General features: G+C 37.5%; 1 protein-coding gene across 12 annotated transcripts in view; it reads right to left on the minus strand.

The window, feature by feature from the left end:
- SEC24D (SEC24 homolog D, COPII coat complex component) overlaps positions 1-23,583 on the minus strand; it is a 115,522-nt gene that overhangs the window by 9,623 nt on the left and 82,316 nt on the right. For all 12 annotated transcript variants that reach the window (XM_054683841.1, XM_016952109.2, XM_016952111.3 and 9 more), the window contains 9 exons: positions 20,220-20,411; positions 19,520-19,613; positions 12,480-12,596; positions 11,524-11,694; positions 8,497-8,593; positions 8,219-8,364; positions 6,722-6,860; positions 5,834-5,952; positions 284-463 (listed from right to left, as the gene is read on the minus strand). In XM_054683841.1, coding sequence (XP_054539816.1) covers positions 284-463; positions 5,834-5,952; positions 6,722-6,860; positions 8,219-8,364; positions 8,497-8,593; positions 11,524-11,694; positions 12,480-12,596; positions 19,520-19,613; positions 20,220-20,411 — 1,255 coding nt within the window. The remainder of the gene's footprint in view (positions 1-283; positions 464-5,833; positions 5,953-6,721; positions 6,861-8,218; positions 8,365-8,496; positions 8,594-11,523; positions 11,695-12,479; positions 12,597-19,519; positions 19,614-20,219; positions 20,412-23,583) is intronic.

Here is a 23,583-nt window from a genome sequence, read left to right on the forward strand (position 1 = left end):
TGACAATTATTTTAACAGGATGCCCTAACTTCTGTGCTGAAAACAGACTGAAAGAGGCGCAGAACTCCTCAGATTCCCTCCCCTCACCATAGTGAGCACATACTGATGCACATAAGCAACTTGCAGAAAGAGCCCCTGCTCGAAATCTCACACCATATATTTTGAAGGCATTTGTGACTTTAACTTTCCTCTTAAGAACAACATATTTCAGATATACAGGAAAGCACAAAATATGATTCCCTTCCAGCCTCCTCTGGGAAATGCACCACCCCAGCATGCTTACTATGGGCAGAAGTTGTGGGTAGAAGAAAAGCTGAGAGTCAGCCACACCCATGGTCATGACCAGCTGTCTCTGGTATGCTCGTTCATCAGTTGAGATCTCTGGTCTGCTGAGTAGCACACAGTTTTTCAACAAGCAATTCATGTACACTGGCAATACTTTCATGGAATCTGGTAGAATAAGCTGAAAAAGACAATTTTTTGTTTCATACGCTTGATCTTTACTGAGAACAATTCCCTGAGCTTCATCTGTAAGACTGAAACATTATTTGCTTCTGAACTTGTAAGGATGTAAGGATTAACTGGTAACCCATGTAAAACACCTAGAGCACACAGTAACTGGCACAGAGTAGGCATTCAAAGAGCAGCAGTTGTTTTTATTTTATCTAGTGCTACAGCAGTCTGGTGTAGCTGTTATCAGCACTACCCACTCACTGCTTAGGATGCAATCCCAGCTCTGTCTTTTAGCAGGTGTGTGACCCTGGGCAAATTACTTACCCTGTCTTTTTCTCAGTGTTTTTTTTTTTTAGCTGAATATGGAATAATAGTATATCTACTTCATAATTGGGTTATGATAATTAAATGATTTGTAAAGCACAATAGTGCCTAGCACATAGGATATACCATATATATATGTTTAGATATATACATATGTTTAATAAAATTTTTAAAAAATGATTTCATAACCTATATTTCCACTTCAAGAATAGCATTTCTAACTGCCAACAGGGTATCTCTTCCGTTATGCTTTTCATGCATCTTAAACTCATCAAACAAATATTAAATGCCATTGTGTCATAGGTTCTGTGCAAAGTGTCAAGGATATAAAAAGGAATAAGGCATAGTCCATGTTGTAAGATGCTTGAAGTTCGCTGGGGATAGACATATAAATACATAAAACATAATAAAGAGATTGCAGTACTATAGATTAAAAAAGGAAATGCTTCTTGCATTTAGATGTGTCACTAATGAATGATAACATGCAAAATCAAACTCCTACAATTCCACAAACATGTTCTTCCTCCCATGTTTCCTATTCAGTGTAGAACTTCCAGATGAACCCTAATTCATTTATTTCTTTACCCTCAATTAATAAACAAATCCTTTTAATTCTACCTTCATAATCTACCTGTACCTTCTCTCCACCCTCACTTTGGCTCACATGACCTCATTCTAACTGCCCCAAAGTCCATGCCCTTGTGAGATACTACAACCTAACACAATGCAGCAATTCTAGGAACACAACCTGATGATTTAAGAAATTATAATGTCCTATATTGTTTAACTTTCTCCTAAATCAATATTGTAAGAATAGCTAATAATCAAGTTTGACTGATCTGAATGTCACTTCCTTCCACTTAATAGCACAAGTCAGTGAACAAGGACATATCCAAAAGAAAAATTATACATACGAGATAATAACTTGCAAACAGATAAATGAAATATCTGATCTATAAATTAATGGTTTCTTTTTAGCTTTCTCTCTTTTTTATTTTTATTTTTTGAGATGGAGTCTCACTCTGTTGCCCAGGCTGGAGTGCAGCGGCGCAATCTCGGGTCACTGCAACCTCGCCTCCTGGGTTCAAGTGATTCTCCTGCCTCAGCCTCCTGAGTACCTGGGATTACAGGCATGTACCACCACACCCGGCTAACTTGTTTTTTTAGTAGAGATGGGGTTTCGCCATGTTGGCCAGGCTGGTCTCAAACTCCTGACCTCAAGCAATCCGCCCACCTCAGCCTCCCAAACTGCTGGGATTACAGGCGTGAGCCACCATGCCTGGCTTAGTTTTCTATCTTGATGATGAAAATGGATATACAGTTATCGGAATCCACACTGAAAAGAAAATGTCCCTGAGGGTCTGTTAGAATTTATTCTGCATCTTAAATTTATATCGTAAGTCTCTTCTCATGATGTACTAAGTAAGGAATGTGGGGAACAGAACTTTCTAACTGGCTCAGGCAAACGTATTTCAGAATGATTCTACTTTGCAGTTTGTTTCCCCCGTCGACTTCTAATCTCCTTTCAAAGAACCAAGGACAGTTAAATATATGTTTATTCATAAGAGTAGAACACTCTCTTCTAATTTTTTCTCTAGCATAATATATCTTCATTTAACAACATTTGGTACTGGATTACTTTCTCAGCCAAGGAAAACTATGATAAAAAGATGCAGGAACCAGATAGATCATGGTCATATTCCAGAGCCATGTGGCCCCGATGCTATTTCTGGTCTAGTTGCTAGTTAGCCATTTTACATGTTATCAAGATCAAGGATCAAGAATGTTCTTAGATTCCTGTATAAAGCATGTCCATTTGGTTTGAAAATATCAGATTGAAATTTCACTGGTTGCTTCTAATTAATGAGGTCATATTAAGAGTTCAGAAATCTGTGATCCTAAATACCACAAAGGGGTGACATTGGCCCACAATGACACTATTGGGACTAAAAAGTCTAATCAGAGGAGATTGGATTATAGAAGGCAGAGGGAAGAAAAACAGGTGGTAAATGAGAAGGAAAATCTAATCATGAAAACAAAACCAAAAAAAATGGAGTTAAAGAATGAAAGAAAACAAGAAGACAATCTTATTCAATGTTTTTGAGGTGAGGAAGAAAATGTGGCCACGGATTACCACTATAAAATCTCCCCACCCCACTGACCCCCTCCATAAATAACTAAATTATTCTTTGGGAGTAAAGAATGAGAGTGAGGTGGGAGCAGTAATTCATATAAGTCGAGCTTGCTTGAATTTGGAAAATTCTTTCCTTCTTTAGGTTTTAAAGTGACAGAAGTGGTAATGAGTTTTTTTTTGTTTTTTGTTTTTTTAAAAAAAAGCTTATTTTGCAGTTAAGGTCATTTGACTTGCCTTTTGAAATGAATGCACTTCCATATGATATTGATATATTTAAGCTCAGAACAGTGAGATATTAGATTTAATTAAAAGAATCTACATTGCTTATGTAAGCCTTATAAGCCTTAAAGTTTGCTTTTTTTTTTTTTTTTAAAGATACAGGGTCTCACTTTGTCATCCAGGCTAGAGTATGGTGGCACAATCATAGCTCGCTGCATCCTCAAGCTCCTGGGTTCCAGGGATCCTCTTGCCTCAGCCTCCTGAGTGGCTGGGATTATAGGCATGTACCACTACACCTGGCTAAGTTTTTATTTTTAGTAGAGGTGGAGGTTTCGATATGTTGCCCAGGCTGGCCTTCAACTGCTGGCCTCAAGCAATCCTCCTGTCTTGGCCTCCCAAAGTGCTAGGATTACAAGTGTGAGCCACTGCACCCAACCTAATTTATCTTGTTTCTAGTTATATGTCTTTTTTTTTTTTTTTTTTGCCCACGCTGGAGTCGAGTGGCATGATCTCGGCTCACTGCAACGTCTACCTCCTGGGTTCAAGCTATTCTCCTGCCTCAGCCTCCTAAGTAACTGGGATTAGAGGTCTATGCCACCACGCCCAGCTGTTATTGTATTTTTAGTAGATGTGGGGTTTCACCATGTTGCCCAGGCTGGTCTTGAACTCCTGACCTCAAGTGATCCACCTGCCTTGGCCTCTCAAAGGGCTGGGATTACAGGCATGAGCCACCATGCCCAGCCATATGTCTTAACCCAGCATCTATCATATGATCCTCAGAATGACAGCTTCCTTAGATTTTGTACCCTAATTGCCTTCTCTTGCTGCAGCCTAGTTTTGGCTCCAGCAATTCAGTAAAAGTAGTTCTACTGAGGTCCAGTATCATACAATCCAGATAGCTCCTTGATGGTCTTGCTTGGGTCAAGGAAACTTTGGGCTCTATGGTAAAATAGTGGAATTCCTTTAGGAATCTCTCCATCTTCATAGATATTATTTTTCACAAGTGAACTGTAGGAAAGTACCAAGTTTACAGTTAGATTTTCTGAAGAGAACATTAAGTCCAACTATTCTATGTTTTCAGACAATACTGTTTTAGAATCTCCACATTTTCTAGACTGCATGATGGTTAATCATAAGGTACTTAAGTTACATTATTTTTTAAAAACATATCATTGGTTGAAAGGCACACTTGAAAAGTGCTAATGGAAAAACCTCATTATAAGAACAGGAATAATCTCCTATCAACTTATTCAGAGAAAATTTATAATCATAATGTTTTAACTCCAGAAATCATTTAATTGTGCAAACAGGTTATCCAGTGGTAGAGACAATGCTTTTAACTTTTAAACCAGAATAAAATAACAGGTTTTTCTTCCATAAATAGGCAATAAGTTTGTTTTTAACTTAAGGTCTTTGAATCCAGTTGTTTCAAAGTTAACAAATGAATGTCCAGAGAGGACACTAACTGTATCTGTACTGCTTCAACTAATGCTCCTGAAGTGTGAGATACTCCAGAAACAGAATAATGTTTCCATAGCTCTAAGACAAATAGTAAAATGAGGTAAATGTTTAAAGTGCTCATGTTTGGACTGCATTCTGGCTAGATTCCAGGTGTACCTGGTGGGCTTTGTGTAACCTGAACTAGCATGCTATGAAATAGTACTGATATTTGAGTTGACTAAAATGGCAAATCTTCTGAATAATAAAGAAGACTGAATACTCATATAGATTCAGGAGTTGCTTATATGATTATCAACAGAAGAGATAAAAGAATGGATGACTAATTTAATCACTTTGGACAGCATGGAAAGGAACTTTTATGAAAAATCCATCTAGTAAGTGTGTTTGTTTTGTTTTCTTTCTTTGCCCAGATTAAGAATTTGGACCCAAAATTTATCTGCATTATCTTTCCTGCTGAGGATTTACTTTTAGGTGGGGCTTCAGATGTCCTCTCAGCACTCACTTTTGACAATGAATGAACTAGAAAGTTTTCCCATCTATTGCTATTTTAGTTGGAATTCTATATTCACATATTTGATACACAGCTATAAAAAATGCCATCTAACTTTTATTGACATAGAGAAGAATGTGAACAAGAGAGCAAATGCAAAATAAATGTGGACTTGAGGTTCTGCTTTTCCTTTTATAGGAGAGAGACTAAATGAGGTTTATTCAAAGAATCTTCTAAAATTTCAAATTACTAGATGATGGAGAGAGTCAATTCTTTGAAAACTCTTCACACCTATTAATAACTTTTAAATGTAAAGAATTCCTGTATTTATATTTATAAATTATATTTGTTTATAAAATGTTATTACTGCCATCAGCTCATGTCAACTTTGTTAATATGCCTAAAATGTATTTAAGCATACACATTTCATAACAAAATACCCATCTCTGGATACAAAACAGAATCCTGTTTATATTAGGACACTTCTTACATATAACATTCTTTTGTTTATACATACCGTAGTGACTGTCAACTGAATATGCACATCCATTTTTTTTGTTCACATTTTTAAATGTTGGCTATAAAAAAAAAACCACAGCCCCCCCAAATTGCATTCTTAATCTTCTCAGCTACACTGTTTACTGTAACAGCATCTAAGTGCCTGCAACATCATAAGCCTTCTATAGCTATGTGCTGAAGAAATGAGTAGTCGTTTGTAACACTTTAACATCTATGTGCAATAGGTAGCTCACCTGGCTTGCTGCAGAAGGACTTGCACAATTCTTCCGGTAACATGCCAACATATGGGCAGTCTGATTAACTAGAATTTCCCGGATGACCTTCAAAGGCTGGTGGAGAACTGCTTTAAAAGCTACATCACAAAACAATGAAAAGGACATGAGTTTTAGCTCAGACACTGATCTCTTCAAATAATCAAACAAAAAAGAACAAGTTGCTATTATCTTCAGACCAACCAGCAAGAATAATAGCATTTAAATCTGTTCAAGTCATTTGCTAATGGTCTCCTCTTGACTAAATATGATGATCTAACTAATGGAGAACATTGGCCTACCTACAGCAAAAGGTTATATTGGCCAGATTTACCTTCAGAATATTAGAATTGTACACACAGAAAAAAAGACAGGCCAATTTGTCATTTTTTGATGTCCTGAATTCTTACGGGCTGGATTGCTACCTTTTCCAAACTTTAGTGTAGAATTTCTCAAGGAAAGCCAAAGAAAATTCCACCTTGGGCCCATTCTATTTCATAGTTATCATGGTATGGATAAGCAAGTTTAGTCTAACATTAGAGATCGTCTCTGTCCATTAACCCAATGTGTCAGAGGGCATGATCATGTACCATAATAAGGGTCTAAGCATCATATTCCTAAATTTCAACTCAGACTGCCACCCCAGAAGTTAACTTTAAGTAAGTCTGTATAGCCAGACCCTGAACTGAGTTACCTCACTTATTAATTTAGAGTTAGGAATGCTGACTATTCTCTCTCAGCCTTTGCTTTTATTAGTTCTGAATTTACCCACCATAAGGTTGCAAAACTACAGTGCTTTTTAGCTACTGACAAATCTTGACTGAATTACTAAGCAAGGTTTACTGAACCTCAGGATTGGCAAAGTGTTACCTGACTTGGCAAAGAAGTTGATAAGAGCATCTGTCTCACAGCTCTTATAAAGATCAGCTAGCTGGGAGCTGCAGTTTAAGCCAAGATTGTGAATCCGAAGTCTTCTTTGACCACTGATTGTCGTGTAAAGCACAGCACACTGTAGAAGCAACATTGAGGTCACATGTTTTTCTGATTAACATATCCACCCAAGCTAACTTGATCTTACTTGCATTTACAAAACACTGTGTACAGATAGATAAAAGACCTCTAACTATTTTTCCACAGGTTTTTTTCTATTATTGTTAAAGAATGAACAACAGGAAGTATGGGAGAATAATGACCCATTCATTTGCTGGGTTTCAATGTAGCACTTCACTGGTTTAAATTGTTGAGTGATTCACATGTAAATATCTATTTCACATTTCTACAACTAGTCTGCATTTTTCATAGCTCATGTTTTATTACCAGGGATCCAGGTGCAGAAACAATACCTTCATGTGCTCAGAGCCCTACTCAAGGCTCACTTTCTTAAAAACATACAACTAGCTTTCACAATGGACTTAGGTCTTATGCTGATGATATACATTTGAAGAATGCATAGATAAAAGCATTTCACCAAATATATGTGATTAAAAAATAAACTTTAATTAAAAGTTCTTCTTCAACCTAATGCCAGCCTCTCTTCATCCTTTAAAGATGATGCCAATGTTTGGAAACTATGACCATGTATATCTAGTGGTCATAGTTTTTCTTGTTTTAATTCAGTCTCTATGGCTTCTAGTTAGTTTCACTTTAAACAAAGCCAAATCCTATTCCACTTGCTTAACATCGTATTACGGGCTGAACTGTGGCTCCTCAAATGTCCTAACCCCCTAGTACCTAAGTATTTGGAGATGAGGTCTTTAAAGAGGTAAATTAATTAAAATGAGTTCATTAGAGTGCACCCTAATTCACTATGACTGGTGTCCTTATAAGAGGAAAAACTTTGGATATAGGCATGTAACAAAGGGAAGATGATGTGAAGACACAGGGAGAAGAAAACCATCTACAAACCAAGGACAGGGGCCTGGAACAGATCCTTCCCTCTAGGCCCTCAGAAACCTTGATCTTGGAATTCCAGCCTCCAGAACTGTGAGAAAATAAATTTCTGTTGTTTAAGCTGCTTATTCTGTAGTGTTTGTTATAGCAGCCCTAGCAAATTAATATTCATATGGTAGATGTGAATAGGTGCTGAAGCCGTTGGAAGTCAGTTTGCTGATGCCTGTGATACTTACCACAAATTTGCTGGACTTGCATGCAATGACACATAATTGTCACTTCATATAAGTAGCAAATATGAATGAGTATGGAGAAACCTCCCAACTGAGTGTTCTAAACTACTGACTTTTGACTTTGGAGAAAGAGTTGAATTTTTTTATGAAGAGACTAACACATTTGATGGTATTTCAGTCTCCCCACTGATCATTGTCGGCAACAAACTAAAATAACGAAAGGTGGGAATACACTTTCAATCACCTGGATTAAGGCTCCACTGTCTTCACTGAGTTTGTCATCGTGCTTGAACTCCACGGTCACTGCCTTGTCACAATCGATGGCAGCCATTTCTACATCGGTGGTGTTGTTCATCAAGATTCCACCAAAGAAATCAGTGGCTCTGAAACCTAAAGATAAGGGAAAAAGGGAAATTTTGCTTCTCTTTATTCTACTGTTATTTTCTTTGTTGGCCTGTTATTAATTTGAAAAAGAAACAATTATTCAAGAGAGACCCGAAGAATTGTATAAATGATAATTACCTGTGCTGGTACGAACCCTCATAATAGCATCAAAGCCTATTTTCTTTTCAATATCATTTCTGAGGTCGTTCAAAAATTGTTGTCTATCCAAGTGCATCTAAAAAATAAAGTCTAATCAATGTCCACCAGATGGCAGTAAAATACTTAAAATAACGTTCTCATTTTAATCCTGAGTTACAATAATTATTTTTAAAATCCCGATTTAGCATATTTTTGTTATTATATATTATGCTTCTTTGGTTAAAGAAAATATAGCATTTTTGGACAGTGTTTCTTAACTTTTGAAACTAAAATCTCATCTACTATTTTCTTTCATTTTAACACTTGGATGAGAAAATCGGTTATTAATTGCAAATGGGAAAATTAAGAGAGCATAAGTGATCCACTCAGTGGCTTAGGGTTAGAGACAAGGTTAAGACCCAATGTATAATACCCGTTTAATGAGGCTAGGGAAAGACCTTGCAACTGGGGCTTTTTAAGTCTGACCACATTCAGAGCTTTGTGAAGCTATGTCAGGGAAAGTAGAAACCCCTTCTCCTAGCCCTGTTAACTACTCTACGATCACCGTATTTCTGAAAACTGTCCACATTCCACAACTAAGCAACATTTATATAATATGCACATGTGCACAATACTGAGCTCAGAGGTCACCCAAGAGAGGAAACAAACTAGCTGAGCTTCTAAAGCTTCTCATCTGTCAGTGAAACTCTTTAGGAAATTCTCACTACTACTTGACACATAGGAGAGACACTGACACACGCATCTCATCCCTTCCCCCCAGTCCCAAACACGAAGGGAATGAAGGAGGAAAGGAAAGAGGGAGATCATAGACACAATCTTTACAATAATCCCTTTAGTTGCTTACATACAACTGGGTGGTGCCTGCATAGTTCTTGACCATCATTTTTATCTTACAATGTTATTGAATGGAAAAGACTATTAAAATTTGTATTGTTGAAGATAAGAAAGAAATGCTACGGCAGGATTCAGTTTTGCAACAACTGGAGTAAACAAACAACTGAATGGCAGCATAGGCAACATTAACACTCTTTTATTATAAAATATTTTACTGCCTGTTTACATCTTATTGGCTTTTCCTCTGCTGCATTATAACATTTCTTTTTTAGTAACATTGAAAGAATCAGTAATAATTATGGATACATTGAGGTACAAGTAAATATCCTTTTATATCAGAAATGACATGGGGTTGGCACGTAACTCAAAAACTTAAATAGAAAAAAAAAAGTAATAAGCCTGGATGATTACACCACAGAGCACCCCCTGCCTACACATCACTTGGTAGGCTGCTCTTTGAAGCCAAGTCACTACCATGCAGATGATCACACCAGTACATAGCAAAGGACCTAGCAAGAACCCCAGTACAATTCACATATGCCAGGAATGGAAGATGATAAAGTCCTTTTTGGAAAAGTGGGGGGAGCTTCTGATGAAATTTATCCCCCTAACTGGAAAAGGAGCTAAAATTGATTAGCATGGTAGGCTTCATGTACCTCAATACCCAGAATGTGGGTAGAATCAGTAAGGGTCAGAATTCTGTATGATTATTAAGAGTTTATTTTCTAGAGTGTACCTGAAAAAACATACTTTTATCCAGAAGTCTTAGAAAGAGTTGTTAAAGCTTTTTCAATTTTATTTCCTTTACAACCTTTGGTCTTATCAAGTCCCTTAGTTTATAAATAAATATGTAACTAGTCTCTATTCATAATTTTATTGATGATTAATAAAAATAGATGATGACTAACATTTGTCATTTATGTTGGAGAATACACCTTCCCAGTCCATGCCTCCATGCCTGCCCAGGCACACACATTAGAGGCACACCCCTGACCCCTTCTCCTTAGGTGACGGGGAGTGACTCATCTGATTAATAAGTTTGGGAAAAGGAACTGGGTGGGCACAGCTCAGCCTCTTCTGGGTCCTCTTCATAGGAAGGCAGCTTGCCTGCAGGAGGCACATATTTTCTGTCCCTCAATACAATGTTTTTTCAAGGCACAGGGGTCCACAGGAGAAACTCAAATCGTGCCCACTCTGTGCCGGGGTGTATAAGTGTGTCAAATTCAGGGGTGAATCAGCAAGCCCACTTGCCTGCAGACTCAGGTCCATTATAGTGCTGACATTTTGATTGTCTCTTGAATCTCTCTCTCAATCAGGCTTGGAAAAGAGAAGTGTAATGAACTGATCCCTAAAATCCCAATAATTTAAAACAAATATGCAGTCACTTTTAAAAATATTATCTTAAGTATATTTTACATAAAATATATTTTTCTCCATTATGAAAGCTCACATTGATATTTAACTCTGAGGATGAATGAGCTCATTCTATCACCAAACACTTAGGAAGTATGGAATTGCTGAACCATAAATATATATGGTTCCTATATATATATACACACACACACAGTCGTCTCTCGTTATCTGTGAGGGATTTGATCCAGAACCTCCCACAGATACCAAACTCCACCAGATGCTCAAGTCCCTGACATAAAATGGCATATTTGCATATAACCTACACACATTTTACATATCCCTTAAATCACCTCTAGGTTACTTATTTTTAAATTTTTTGTAGAGACAGGGTCTTGCTATGTAGCCCAGGCTGATTTTGAACTCCCGCCCTCACGTGATCTTCCCACCTCAACCTCTCAAAGCACTGGGATTACAGGCATTGGGCCACTGTGCCCTGCCTACGTTACTTGTAATACCCAATACAATGTGAATGTTATGTAAATAATTGTTATCCTATAGGGGATAATGACAAGAAAAAAGTCTGTACATATTCAGTATAATGCAATATTTGGTTCTGAGTATTTTTGATCCGAGGTTGGTTGAAGCCAAGATGCAGAACTCTCCTTATAAAAAGGACCAACGGTATACTGTTTTCCATCTGCTCTTGAATTTATATGTGTCATCTACCCATCAGGGAACACAGCTTTTTAAACCTATAATCTAAACAACAAAATTAAAATGGGAGTAGAAGACCAAGGTGAACAAATTGCTGGCATTTACCTGGAAATTGTTGTATTTGTAAAGGGTTCCTCCAGTGAGCTGAGGAACCAGCCCCAGCGAGGCCACGTCCACATACTGACTAGGAAAGAGGAAGAGTGTCACAGAGCAGCCGTGAGCCACGCAGTCCTTGGCCAATGAGTCATAGACATTTGTTTGGGGCTGGAAAAGTATCTGGAAAAAAGATGCAAAAAAAAGAAAAAAATAAAAATTACAAAATGTTTTTGGTTTAAATTTTAAATTTCTATTGAATTCTTATTGAATTTTCAAAATGGAAAAATAGACATTTTCCCGTTAAGTGAACTGGGCTGAAGAAACACACCGTGGTCATCATCAGTGCAGTGGCCACCTGCTGAGCACCCAGTCTGTGCCAGGTCCGTGCTGTGTGAAATAATTGTGTGTTTAATTTTATTTGATACTCCATCAATCCTAATGGAGCTGATACTGCAGCCCTTACTTTACAGACTTAGATGAGGCAACTTGTGTGTTGCCGTGTAACCACTAGTTGGGTCCCTATATCCATAGCCTTATCCTTCCCACAGACATTCCCCTCACTGCTACACTGTCAGAGGTTTTAGGTGAAGGCATATTTTGAGAACCCCACACCTGTGCTTCATGCCTCAGGCCTCTGCCGCCAAGGGAAGAGTTTGCCTAACATGGTAAAACTCCTGACCTCGTAATCCACCTGCCTTGGCCTCCCAAAGTGCTGGGATTACAGGCATGAGCCACCGCGCCCAGCCTGGGGCCTTATTTTAATTTACATATTTCAGACATCGGTTTTTCTAGGAATATAAAATATTTTAAGTTGTCTGTAATCCAAAATATTCCTGTAACATGCAATGCCCTGGACTTAATTTATGAGATTTAGTTTCTCCCCTTTTTTCTTACATGAAGAACACACTGCCTCTTTAACTCCTCTTAATAATTGACATATGGATACTCAAAGAGTTACAAAGTACCTTCTCTTTGTCTGTATTAACCAGTTTTTTGTCATCTCTGTTTTTGAGCTTCCCTGGTGCTTCAGCAGTTGGCAAGGAAGAATGGAAGATGAACAGCTTCCCAGGACAGTCTGCTGCCTAAAAAAAAAAAAAACCCAAAAACCCACAGAAAATGCCATGAGTAGGAACATTTTAAGAGAATCAGAAAATAAAATACAAGTTCTTTCTATGAGCTAAGCACTATATTCATTTAATTTAATCCTCATAATAACCTTTGTGTCCTTGGGCAGGTACTATTCTATTTTACAGATTAGAAAACTGAGGCTGAGAGAGGACAAGCCAAAAGTCATAGAATGTGTAAATGAAAGAGAGCCAACATTTAAAGATAGGTCTGTGTATCATAATGCTTTAAAAAAACTATTAAAATGATGTGTTACGACGAAATACTTTCTTATTTAGCCTACAGTACAGTCTTTCAGGACCAGGTAAATCCCATAATGTAAAGTAGATGGTAGAATTCCCAGGATGGTGATGCAAGAGAAGTTCTTATTTCAAATCTTCAGTAAACATGGATTAAAGCTACAGTGGTATTTTGAGGAAGAATGCATAAGAACGTAGTGGTGGTGTGGCAACAGTAGACAACAGGAACCAGCTGTGAGGCATGATGCCGAAAAGAAAAGTGTGGGATCAAGATTATATATCTGTAGTCTCTGGGAAGCAACAAAAAGAAGAGTCAAAGCTCCATGACAGTCAAGTCAGCATTAAGAATCAAGATTTAAAATTTTATTTAAGGAGCTAAGAAGTAACCTACTAAGCAAAATTTCCTGGAATTAAGTATGATTCAATATATTGTCCTTCCAACCCCTGCCGTTTTCCAAGCCATACTGCACACTGCTCCAGAGCACTGCCTCTGAAGTGAAGACAATAGCTCTGATCAGGTATGTGGCTTTTATCCTTATGAATCCTGAAGAGCTGAGCACAGTAGCTCACGCCTGTAATCCCAACACCTTGGGACGCCAATGCAGGAGGACTGCTTGAACCCAGGAGTTTGAGACCAGCCCAGGCAACATAGTGAGACTCTTGTCTCTACAAAAATAAAAAGACTAGCTGAGCATGGTGGTGCATGCTTGTAGTCTCAGCTACTCAGGAGGCTGAGGTGAGAGGATTGCTTAAGCCTAGGAGTTTGAGGCTGCAGTGAGCTATGATCATGCCACTGCACTCCAGCCTAGGTGACAGCAAGATCCTGTCTCAAACAAAGGAAGAAAAGGAGGAAAGAAGGAAGGAAGGAGGGAGGGGAGGTTGGGGGAGGGAGGGAGGGAGGGAAGGCATCCTGAAGGCTTTCTAATACAGGATAACATCCACAGTCCTTTATCTGGGTGGGAGCAGGAAGGGTAAGAAACAGTGAGATGAGCTGCTACCGACATTTATTGCATGCAGCTCTGTGCCAGGCTCTTCACATGTATTTTCTTTAACACTCACAACCCTGTTCAGCAGGTACTACTGTTTGCATTTTAAGAACAGGAAAACTGAGACTCATCCAATTTGCCCCAGGTCACACAAACAGTAAATGATAGCTTCAAAGGCCCTTTGAAGTTGAGTCTGAATCTATCTTTCCAGTCTTATTTCCAACATGTCTTTACCCCTGACATCTGCTTGCACTGGAAGTTTTAGCCACACAAGCTTCTTGCTTTCCTGGGATACACCACATGCTTTACACACCTCCATATCTGTGCACATTCTGTTCCCTTGGCCTGGAATCCATTTCTCCAGCTCTCTGCCTGCAGCTGTTATTTGCAAAGGCACAGTGTGCCTGGCTCAGTTGCGAGATGTGCAGTAAGTGCTACTAATAATAAGGTACTTAGGTTTGTGAATAGCTCTCTTAAAAACAAAGAGAGAATTCAAGGTCAGTCCTGTCCCAATGTCTCTCTCAGTGAGTGACATTCTAAGCTCTGTGGAGTGGGTCAGAGAGGTGAAGACACAGCTGACACACTGAGAAGGGGTGTAACCTGGGGCCTGCTGTCTTGTCTCTGCTATGGCCAGTAGTGAGCAAAAATTTGTGTGCTGTGATCTTATTGTTGCATATGTCTTCCACCGAAAATTAGTGATAGATGCAGCATTAATAAGAACACAAGGATAAATGAAGAAGCACATGTACGAATCTACAGGTATATGTATGCTGCATAGGAGAAAGAGACTAGCAAGGTTTTGGCCAGTAAAGACACATGAGCTCCAATGACCAAATCAGAGTAAAATTTACAGTAATATTGATTATAAAATGTTAAGCATGTGGAAAACTCTGAAATTCTATGACTGTGAATTTATCATTTCTGTAGCTTTTTTTTTTTTTTTTTTGAGATGAAGTTTTGCTCTTGTTGCCCCAGGGTGGAGTGCAATGGTGTGATCTCAGTTCACCACAACCTCTGCCTCCTGGGTTCAAGCGATTCTTCTGCCTCAGCCTCCCAAGTAACTGGGATTACAGACATGCGCCACCACGCCCAGCTAATTTTGTATTTTTAGTAGAGATGGGGCTTCTCCATGTTGGTCAGGCTGGTCTCGAACTCCCAACCTCAGGGGATCCGCCCACCTTGGTCTCCCAAAGTGCTGGGATTACAGGTGTAAGCCACCATGCCCAGGCCTGTAGCTTTTATTATTATAAAAATAATTTTTAAAAAATTCAAATATCAAAGAGGGTATAAAGCTTTAAAAAAAAGTCTACCTTCTCCTCAACTTTTCTTGCCTGGCCCACCCAATTCCCCTAAGGCATTCACTGTCAAAAATTCTATTCATTTAGACATTCTCTACTCATATTAATATTGCCGTTTTATACTATAGCAGTAAAGAACATGGGTCCCACCTGCCATGATCAGAATCAGCCATTTTATTATCCAAATGACATTGGACAAATTATTTAACTTCTCTAATTCTCAATTATCCCATGACACAGGCAATACATTAAACTACACAAAATATTGTTGGGAGAATTCCATCATCCAGTACACAGTATTAATCATAATTAAACATACTTGATTGTCTTGTTAATATTACCTATAGTAGGCCGGGCGTGGTGGCTCAGGCCTGTAATCCCAGCACTTTGGGAGGCCCAGGCTGGCAGATCACAAGGTCAGGAGATCAAGATCATCCTGCCTAACACGGTGAAACCCCATCTCTACTAAAAATACAAAAAATTAGCCGGGGTGTGGTGGCACACATCTGTAGTCCCAGCTACTTGGGAGGGTGAGGCAGGAGCATTGCTTGAACCTGGGAGGTGGAGGTTGCAGTGAGCCGAGATCATGCCACTGCACTCCACCCTGGGTGACAGAATTAGACTCCATCTCAAAGAAAAAGAAAATTACCTACAGTAAAACTCTGAGGGAAAAAAAAATCAGGGCCCACTAGGAAAAAAGGTCTATATTGTTTAAAAGTCATATTTACTTTTTCCTTATAAAATGGTTAATTCTAGATCCATAATTTCATAAACACACAATTATATAGTCTTTTATAAGTAGCAAATTAATAAAAGATAAAGCTCCTATGTATTAAATGTTCTATTCCCTACAAAAATTTATGTTTTCACCAAAGCCTGACTCTGCCTATAGGAGCGAGTCATACAGAATGAATGAATGCCATATATCATTCTTAACATGGCAGAAAACAGGTTGAGAGAGGCTGGCTTGGAGAACTCATAGTCTGAAATTCAGCTCTGACACCCTTTCCTCTGAGAGACAAGTTATTAACACCCTCGGCAGAGCTTATTATCTCTACCTGCTTTTTTTTTTAATAGAAAAGACTATCCTAGAATTAATGACATTTGTATCACAACTTTAAGTATCCTACTGTCTTCTCCTGTAGATCAAGGGCTCCCTGAAAAGGAAGGACCTTGATTTTGTGTTTCTCCAACCCCCATTGAGACTACCACCTTCCATTCTATGGTGCTCCATAAACCTTTGTGCAAGGAGCATTGTTTGTGATGCATTCCCCTGCAATCACACTTAGGTACGTATTATGGATAATTTACAGATAAATTCCCCCCAATTCATCATGTATTTTAAGCATAACCACTAAAGGCCATTTTCTTCCAATTTTTTTTTCTTCTTTTTTTTTTTTGCCAAATCTTACCCCCAATTTTATGGTGGAAATAATAGCTAACTCAGAAAACTGTTCTTTGGCCAAGTTAAAAGACAATGCCAGCAATTCATGTATAGTTGAGTTATGAAGGTCAGATTTTGAAATAAATGCAGATTTTGAAAGACTATGTGGGGAAAAAAATGCTATGAGTACAAGATGCTGTGGACATGGAAGCATTTACAACAGAAAAGAGTGCACTGAAGCCTTTAGCTGGATATTTCAAGGACTTTTCAAAAGGACGCATAAGAACTTTCCAAACAGTTGCTGTTTATCTTCATGACAAATTAGCACAATTTTTGGTTAGTTTTTGTCTACTCTGTTTGCTTCAAGAAGTTTACTACTACTGATTATATATAGATTTTACTTGGCATCTAGCTGATAGAAAATAAAGCTATAATTCAAATAGGGGAGTACTGTTCTGAAATGTTTTCACTTGAATACACAATAAGAAAGCTTTCACTTTATGTTCTTTCCATTTCTACTCCCTGCGCACAGGGGATGAGACTCTCATCTCTGGTCTTCTGGGCAGAATATCCTGAGTTATCTGGCTGACCAGCCACAGTCCTGGGCTTTCCAAAGTTACTCTTTGCCCTTCTCCCACCCCATTTAAAAAAAATATAACCAATGAACATTATGTTTTGTATTACAGAGTTACATCTCTTCCAGCACACTGTAAGCAGCCTAGGGGCAGGGACAGCAGTGGAGCATCACGCAGCCTCTGCATGAAACTGGCATTGGGGAGAACAATGTTTACTTTGCCAGCAGGGACAGCAGTAACTGCCATTGACATTACGTCCAACAGTGTCACTTTGTAAAGATAGTTCCTTATCTATTTATAAAGAGTTATTTACCTTTTATAAAGATAGTTCATTCTACTTTGTAAGAACACTATTATACTACTCATTAAGTTTGTATTTATGAAGTTATCCTGAGTTGTTATATATTTAGATATTAGTTTCTTCTCATTTTTAAATGTCAAGGTAAAAATATGTATTACTATAACAATAAAATTGCAAATATAACAAAAAATAAGATGCAAAAGATATGAAGATATATCACATCGGCTGAAATGAGTTGGACTCTAGTAAACTGGCTGATGGCTGACTATACTGATTGCTGCAGTCGTTGTACTGCATGAGCAACCTTGGAGAACACGGCTATTAAGAACATAGTGATTTTCATAATGCATCATAATTAGTATCAAATTTCAGATACATAGAATGCATGTACACAATTTGCTTTATATATTTTTTCTTTCTAAGCTGCCAAGCAGTCTCTAGACCTCTTGTGGACTGCCAATGTGGAAACCATTGTTGTAAGATAGCATTGCTCCCTTTTAGAAATGAAATATGGGGTTGAGCTGGAACTCTACACTCAGATCCTGTGGAACCTTGGCTGTACAACTCTACTATGCTCTCTTAATTGGTGAAATATTAGCTAATGAATATCTACTCATCCTTCCTTTTACACACAAATCCATGAATGTAATATTATTCCCAGTCCTAACTTCTTAGAGTAGAAAGACTTGTAGGGTGATGTATGACTTATTGTGTACAGGAACATTTACATATGGATTTCTAGATACCTTACTGGAGGAGAGAAGAACAAAAACAACCCTTTCAAACTGAAATAGAAGATATTTGTTTGTAGTAACGTGGAATAAAACAAATTCCTTTCTTTCTGAAGACCAACCAATTATTATTTGTTTGCTTCTGTTAGGTGAGCCTTAATATCTTCAAGTTGCTTTATAATATATGTTATTAATTTTATGTTAAATTGACATATATTCTGAGACTTTTTGAGTGATATCCACAATAGTCTTTGATCCCATAAATGAATACTCTTGCAGATTAAAAAAACCCAAGCAAGAATCACTGTCTTAGAACCAAGTTATACATTTAGATATAAAATTATGTGGGAAGTGTTTCATAAACTCAGTTCTGTAATACAGTTGTTGCTGTTTTTGTTATTATTACTAAGCATTTTATGTTAAAAGTTAATTTAAATTTAACTTTAATAACAACATTTTAAAATTAATTTTAGAAACTAGCTGTCAGGGCCAAAGTGGTTTGACTCTTGTGTTAAGGTAATAATGATGCTTTAGAGTGAGGGCTTCTTTTTTTTTTTTTTTTTTTTGAGATGTAGTTTTGCTCTTGTTGCCCAGGCTGGAGTGCAATGGCACAATCTTGGCTCACCACAACCTCTACCTCCTGGGTTCAAGCGATTCTCCCACCTCAGCCTCCCAAGTAGCTGGGATTACAGGTATGTGCCACCACGCATGGCTAATTTTGTATTTTTAGTAGAGACGGGGTTTCTCCATGTTGGTCAGGCTGGACTCAAACTCCCAATTTCAGGTGGTCTGCCTGCCTCAGCCTCCCAAAGTGCTGGGATTACAGGCGTGAGAGTGAGTGCTTTTTAATCATTATGGCTTCTTCAGTTTACTGTCTTCATTACTATGAGAATGATCAGAGTCATTTTGGACTCAGCTTCCCAACTGGAGACATGGCCAACCTCTCATCTACTTCTGGCAATCAGCATTCACATCTCTGTCACTGACTGTCACAAGGCCTTGGCCTGTCATGTTTGAAAATCCCATGGCTGGGGAGGGTGATATGGGAATCTGGTAGTTCTGATATTGTTGGACTAATTTTAAAATAGACCATATAAAGTTCATATAAAAGCCAGAGGGAGGAGCTAAACTGGAAATCCTGGCAAAATGAGTTGCTCAGATGCTAACAGTGCTGGAATGGACACACTGGGAGCAATCTGTGGTTTTGGTCATTTCCTCCTGAGATTTGAGTGGAAGTTTGGAATAGCCTCTAGTGACCCACGTTTTAATGAAGACTGTCTTTTCTTTCATAAATGAAACTTTCTTATTTTTTGTCTCTCTGTTTTTAAAATTTATTTACTAGCAATTAGAAGTGGCTTCTTCTCACCTTTAGTGCTTCCATGCCAGCCTGGATGACAGGAGCAAAGACAGTCTCATTTTCATTAGAGTCTGCAAACATGTCTGGAATCTGGTCCAACAAACTATAAGACATGAATAAGCAAAAGGTTTGAAATGTTGAGCATATTTTAATAAACTTCAAGCAATAAATCACTGACATTTCAAGCCTAAACACATATGGTATTTATTTGACACCAACACCTATAGGTAATTTTTCCTTAGGAAATGATATCTTAGCGTGGCTTGGCACCAAAATCTATGATTTGAATGGAACATTTACAAAATCATTCTTTGTAGATATTTTTTCTATTCACTGCAATACTGATCTCTTAGACCATAAATTCTTGGAACAGTGGCTACATCTTCAGTTATTACCATCATCATTGAATACATTCATCCATATATAGGAAATAGCTCCCTTGCGATACCTTTCCAGAAAAAGAGGAAGAACCAATAGGGCTGAATGTGAGCATTTTAAAAATTCTTAGATACTGGTCTATATTTAAAAATCTCTTAGATACTGGTCTATATTTTAAAAAGACAGACTTAACATAAATGATAGAGTTTTATAATCTGTGTCTTGAAACCCCCTTGCTAATGATAAAACAATGTATGATTGAATCAAAACACAGTGCAATTAAAGACAGACACCTGATTTACTTTTAAATTATAAAACACGTGATATTTACTTATGAATCACAGATTGGGATTCTTGATAGTTGACAAGGAAACCATCCAACAAAGGAACAAAGACTTCTCCAACATCAGTCACCACCATCATCTGAGGCTGGGCCAGATTACTCTTCACATTAAAGAAATGGAGAACTTTGTTATACGTGATAAAACCCACTCGAATTGCAGACGTCTCTTCTTGCTCTTCCCTGTAAGGAAAAAAAAAAGTGTTTGAGATGCTTTATAAATTTAGATGAAAAGGAGGTTTCTATCTGAAATTCAGTAAGTGTGTCTTCTATAAAATACATAAAAACATGTTTAAAGTTTTTGTCTTACTTTCTGTTACCAAGTGTAAACAATACTAGTCACGGCAATGGGGGATAGGAGTTATTACAAAAATAAACAAACTGATAAGGAAAAAAATCCTCAAAATTCTAGGTAAAAATCAAGTAAACACTTGTTCATATTTCTGTAACATATTTATTTTCAATCTATAGAAAACAATAATGCTTTTTTCATGAATAAGCTAGGCTTCTTACATTCCTTGTAAACAAGGCTCTCTCAAAAGTCACCAGAAGGTCAGAAGAACAAATGGAATATTTGAAGCAAGGGATGAGGAAGCCACACTCATATTACTAACAGGACAGCTGCTTTTATTGAGAAAACACTTGCTCCTCTTCTCTGATTCTTTTCTTACATATCAGAGAATCTCAACAGAAAATAGGCTAGATTTGGGGAACTATATACCTTATAAACACATAATATAAATATATAAAATAAGTTACATTTATAAAATGACAGTGTACTTGTTATTAGGTGAGCATTTATGATGGTCATGGCAAAGCACTAAAAAGCTCCAAAGCTCTAAAACTGTAACAAAAAGTAGCTTTTTTTTTTTAAGGAATTCCAAAACGAGGCCTTAGTATTCCTGTAAGTATAAAGGCATGAATGTTCTCGTTCCAGTCTATAGTCTATAGTGAGTACCTTCAGAATTTCATGGTCTAAACTTAGTTTCATGTTTGTTGAGTGCATTGTACAGTCTATTTTTGTCTCCCCTAAAAGAAAACACGTAGATACTATTGATGCTCTTACCAATTTTCAATGGAGAATATTACATAGTGCTCAATGGTTAAAGAAAAGACACAAAACATACATGCCACTTTCTTTGACCATTAGATGTCAGCATAACTTATTTTGATTAAAGGACAACTTTTTTGAAAAGGAACCTGGTTTGCCCAGCTTCTAAATTTTGCATACGGCCTAAAGAGTTACTCGAGTACAAGGGAGAGGAAAATGGAAGTATCTAGATGGAAGTATCTCAAGTTCAAATTGCTGATTCTGCTGCAGACTTACCAATTTCTTTGATATGTCAACAGAGTACAGGCTGATAAGGTACTGACTCTGAACTGTGTTTTCTTCTCTACTTCCTTCACTTCAACTGAGGTTATTTGTTCTTCACTGGGCAGTTTAAATAGATTCTCATAATCCCTTGCAAAAGCACTTGGAAACTGTTTATATTCTGGACACTTGCAAAGCTTTCAGAAATGAGAATCCCTATTCTTTCTAACTACACATACAACAGACACTCACACACACCTCAATTATCCTAAATGGTGCAACTTTATGCAACTAACCACTATGCTATACTGCATCCATACTCACCCCAACCCCCACCCGATTCATTTGAATCTTACTCTTCAAAACCAAGTGCAAATTCTTCCTCCTCTGTGAAATCTCCCCGATGCTACCAATTAGAAGTCATTTCCTCTTCCAAACACTTATAAATCATTCTCATTGGGCTCTTAGCATAAGGTACCTTTTAGTCACAAGTCCTTGACTGCATGCTAATAAAGGACAGGACCCAAAGCTTATGTTATCTGTCCCCTGAGGGTCGAGTACAATGTGGGGAATTCGATATTTAACTGAGGATGATTATCATGATGGTGAAAAACTGGATTTGGGATGTCAAGTTAGAGCCCCAACTGATAACCCAATAGTATACACTTCTTCCCAACTCCAGTTTAGTGATGTCACCCTGATAGTTTAGAACCAGCCTGGCTAGAAGCACTGACACCATGGATTGAGCTAACACTACAAATTAAGGCTTTATTTTTTTGAGAGCTTACCAGCACACCACTAGTTAAGCTCCCATTTCCCAGTAAAACTTTTTATGACATTAGGTGAAAAATATCCCAGCAAATCACAAAGGGCTTTTATTCTCTTTTAATAGTTAATTTAGAATCAACTAAGGCAAAAGACATAAAAGAAAATCTACAGAGGAAAAACTAGATTACTATTTCCCATTGGATTTGGACATTTTCAAGTGACGGGAAAGGAGTATCCTGGGATTCACAGGGTTCACTTAAGATCTAAATTAACATTTTTTAAAAGCATCTAATCAGAACATCCTACATTATTGCAAAATATTAGTACTGGTCTCCATGGGAACTTTTTTTTGTTTGAGAAACAGAACTGTCCTAAAATTTTCTTTAACGGTATAACTGCCTTATTAAATCATATCCAGAAGAAAACTAATTTTCAGCCTCTCCTTCCTATTAATTCTAGACATGTTTTGTGAAGTTATATAAGAGATTTCATAAAGACTAATACGTTGATGTTCTTTTTTTCAATGATTACTTCTCTCAGTGCTTGCCCCATCATCATTTTAATGGAATGAACCTGACAGAGCAATACTGAAGACATTGGTAACTAGATGAACCAGAAAATTTTAAGATCAAGCATTTGGAATATTTTAGTTACAGCAGCATTAAAAACAAAGACAAAAAAAAAAAGGCAAAATAACTAAAGAGCTTGATCTGAATAACAGATGAAACATTTCAAATCTTTTCTTTCCTGTTCCAGAGAAGTCAGAAAAGTCTGGCGACCTTGAGAGGCCAAAGGTATAAATTCAAAGTTAAATAGTAAAGAATGAGGCCTTCCTTTTTCAAAAGATCAGCTAAGAGATTAACACACTCTAAGATGTTAATCAAGACTTCAGACTGTGCTTTTTAAAAAGCTGTTTGGCAAGTAGATCAAATTGATGACAATCTTACCTTAAAAAAAATAAAGTTACACATATGCACAGCCCAAAATAAATTTCAGGGGAGAAGAAACAACCAGATTTGTTTTAAAAGATAAAGTAGAAAAAGGTAATTGGCTTGAATAAAATCTTTTAAAAGAGAGATCGGAATAGTGGCAGAGAATAACCAACAGTATCTTTATTTTTTCCTCCTATCTTTTGCCAAAGTCACACATCTGTGCTCCAATGGTACATAAAGTTATAATGACACCAAAGGAAAGAGTGTGATTTCATAACTTATATCAACAGGCTATTAGCTTCATATCACCAGCGTTGATAAGGAACAAGGGACTGGTGAAGTA

Source organism: Pan troglodytes, chromosome 3, assembly GCF_028858775.2.
Source record: "Pan troglodytes isolate AG18354 chromosome 3, NHGRI_mPanTro3-v2.0_pri, whole genome shotgun sequence".
Lineage (NCBI taxonomy): Eukaryota > Metazoa > Chordata > Mammalia > Primates > Hominidae > Pan > Pan troglodytes.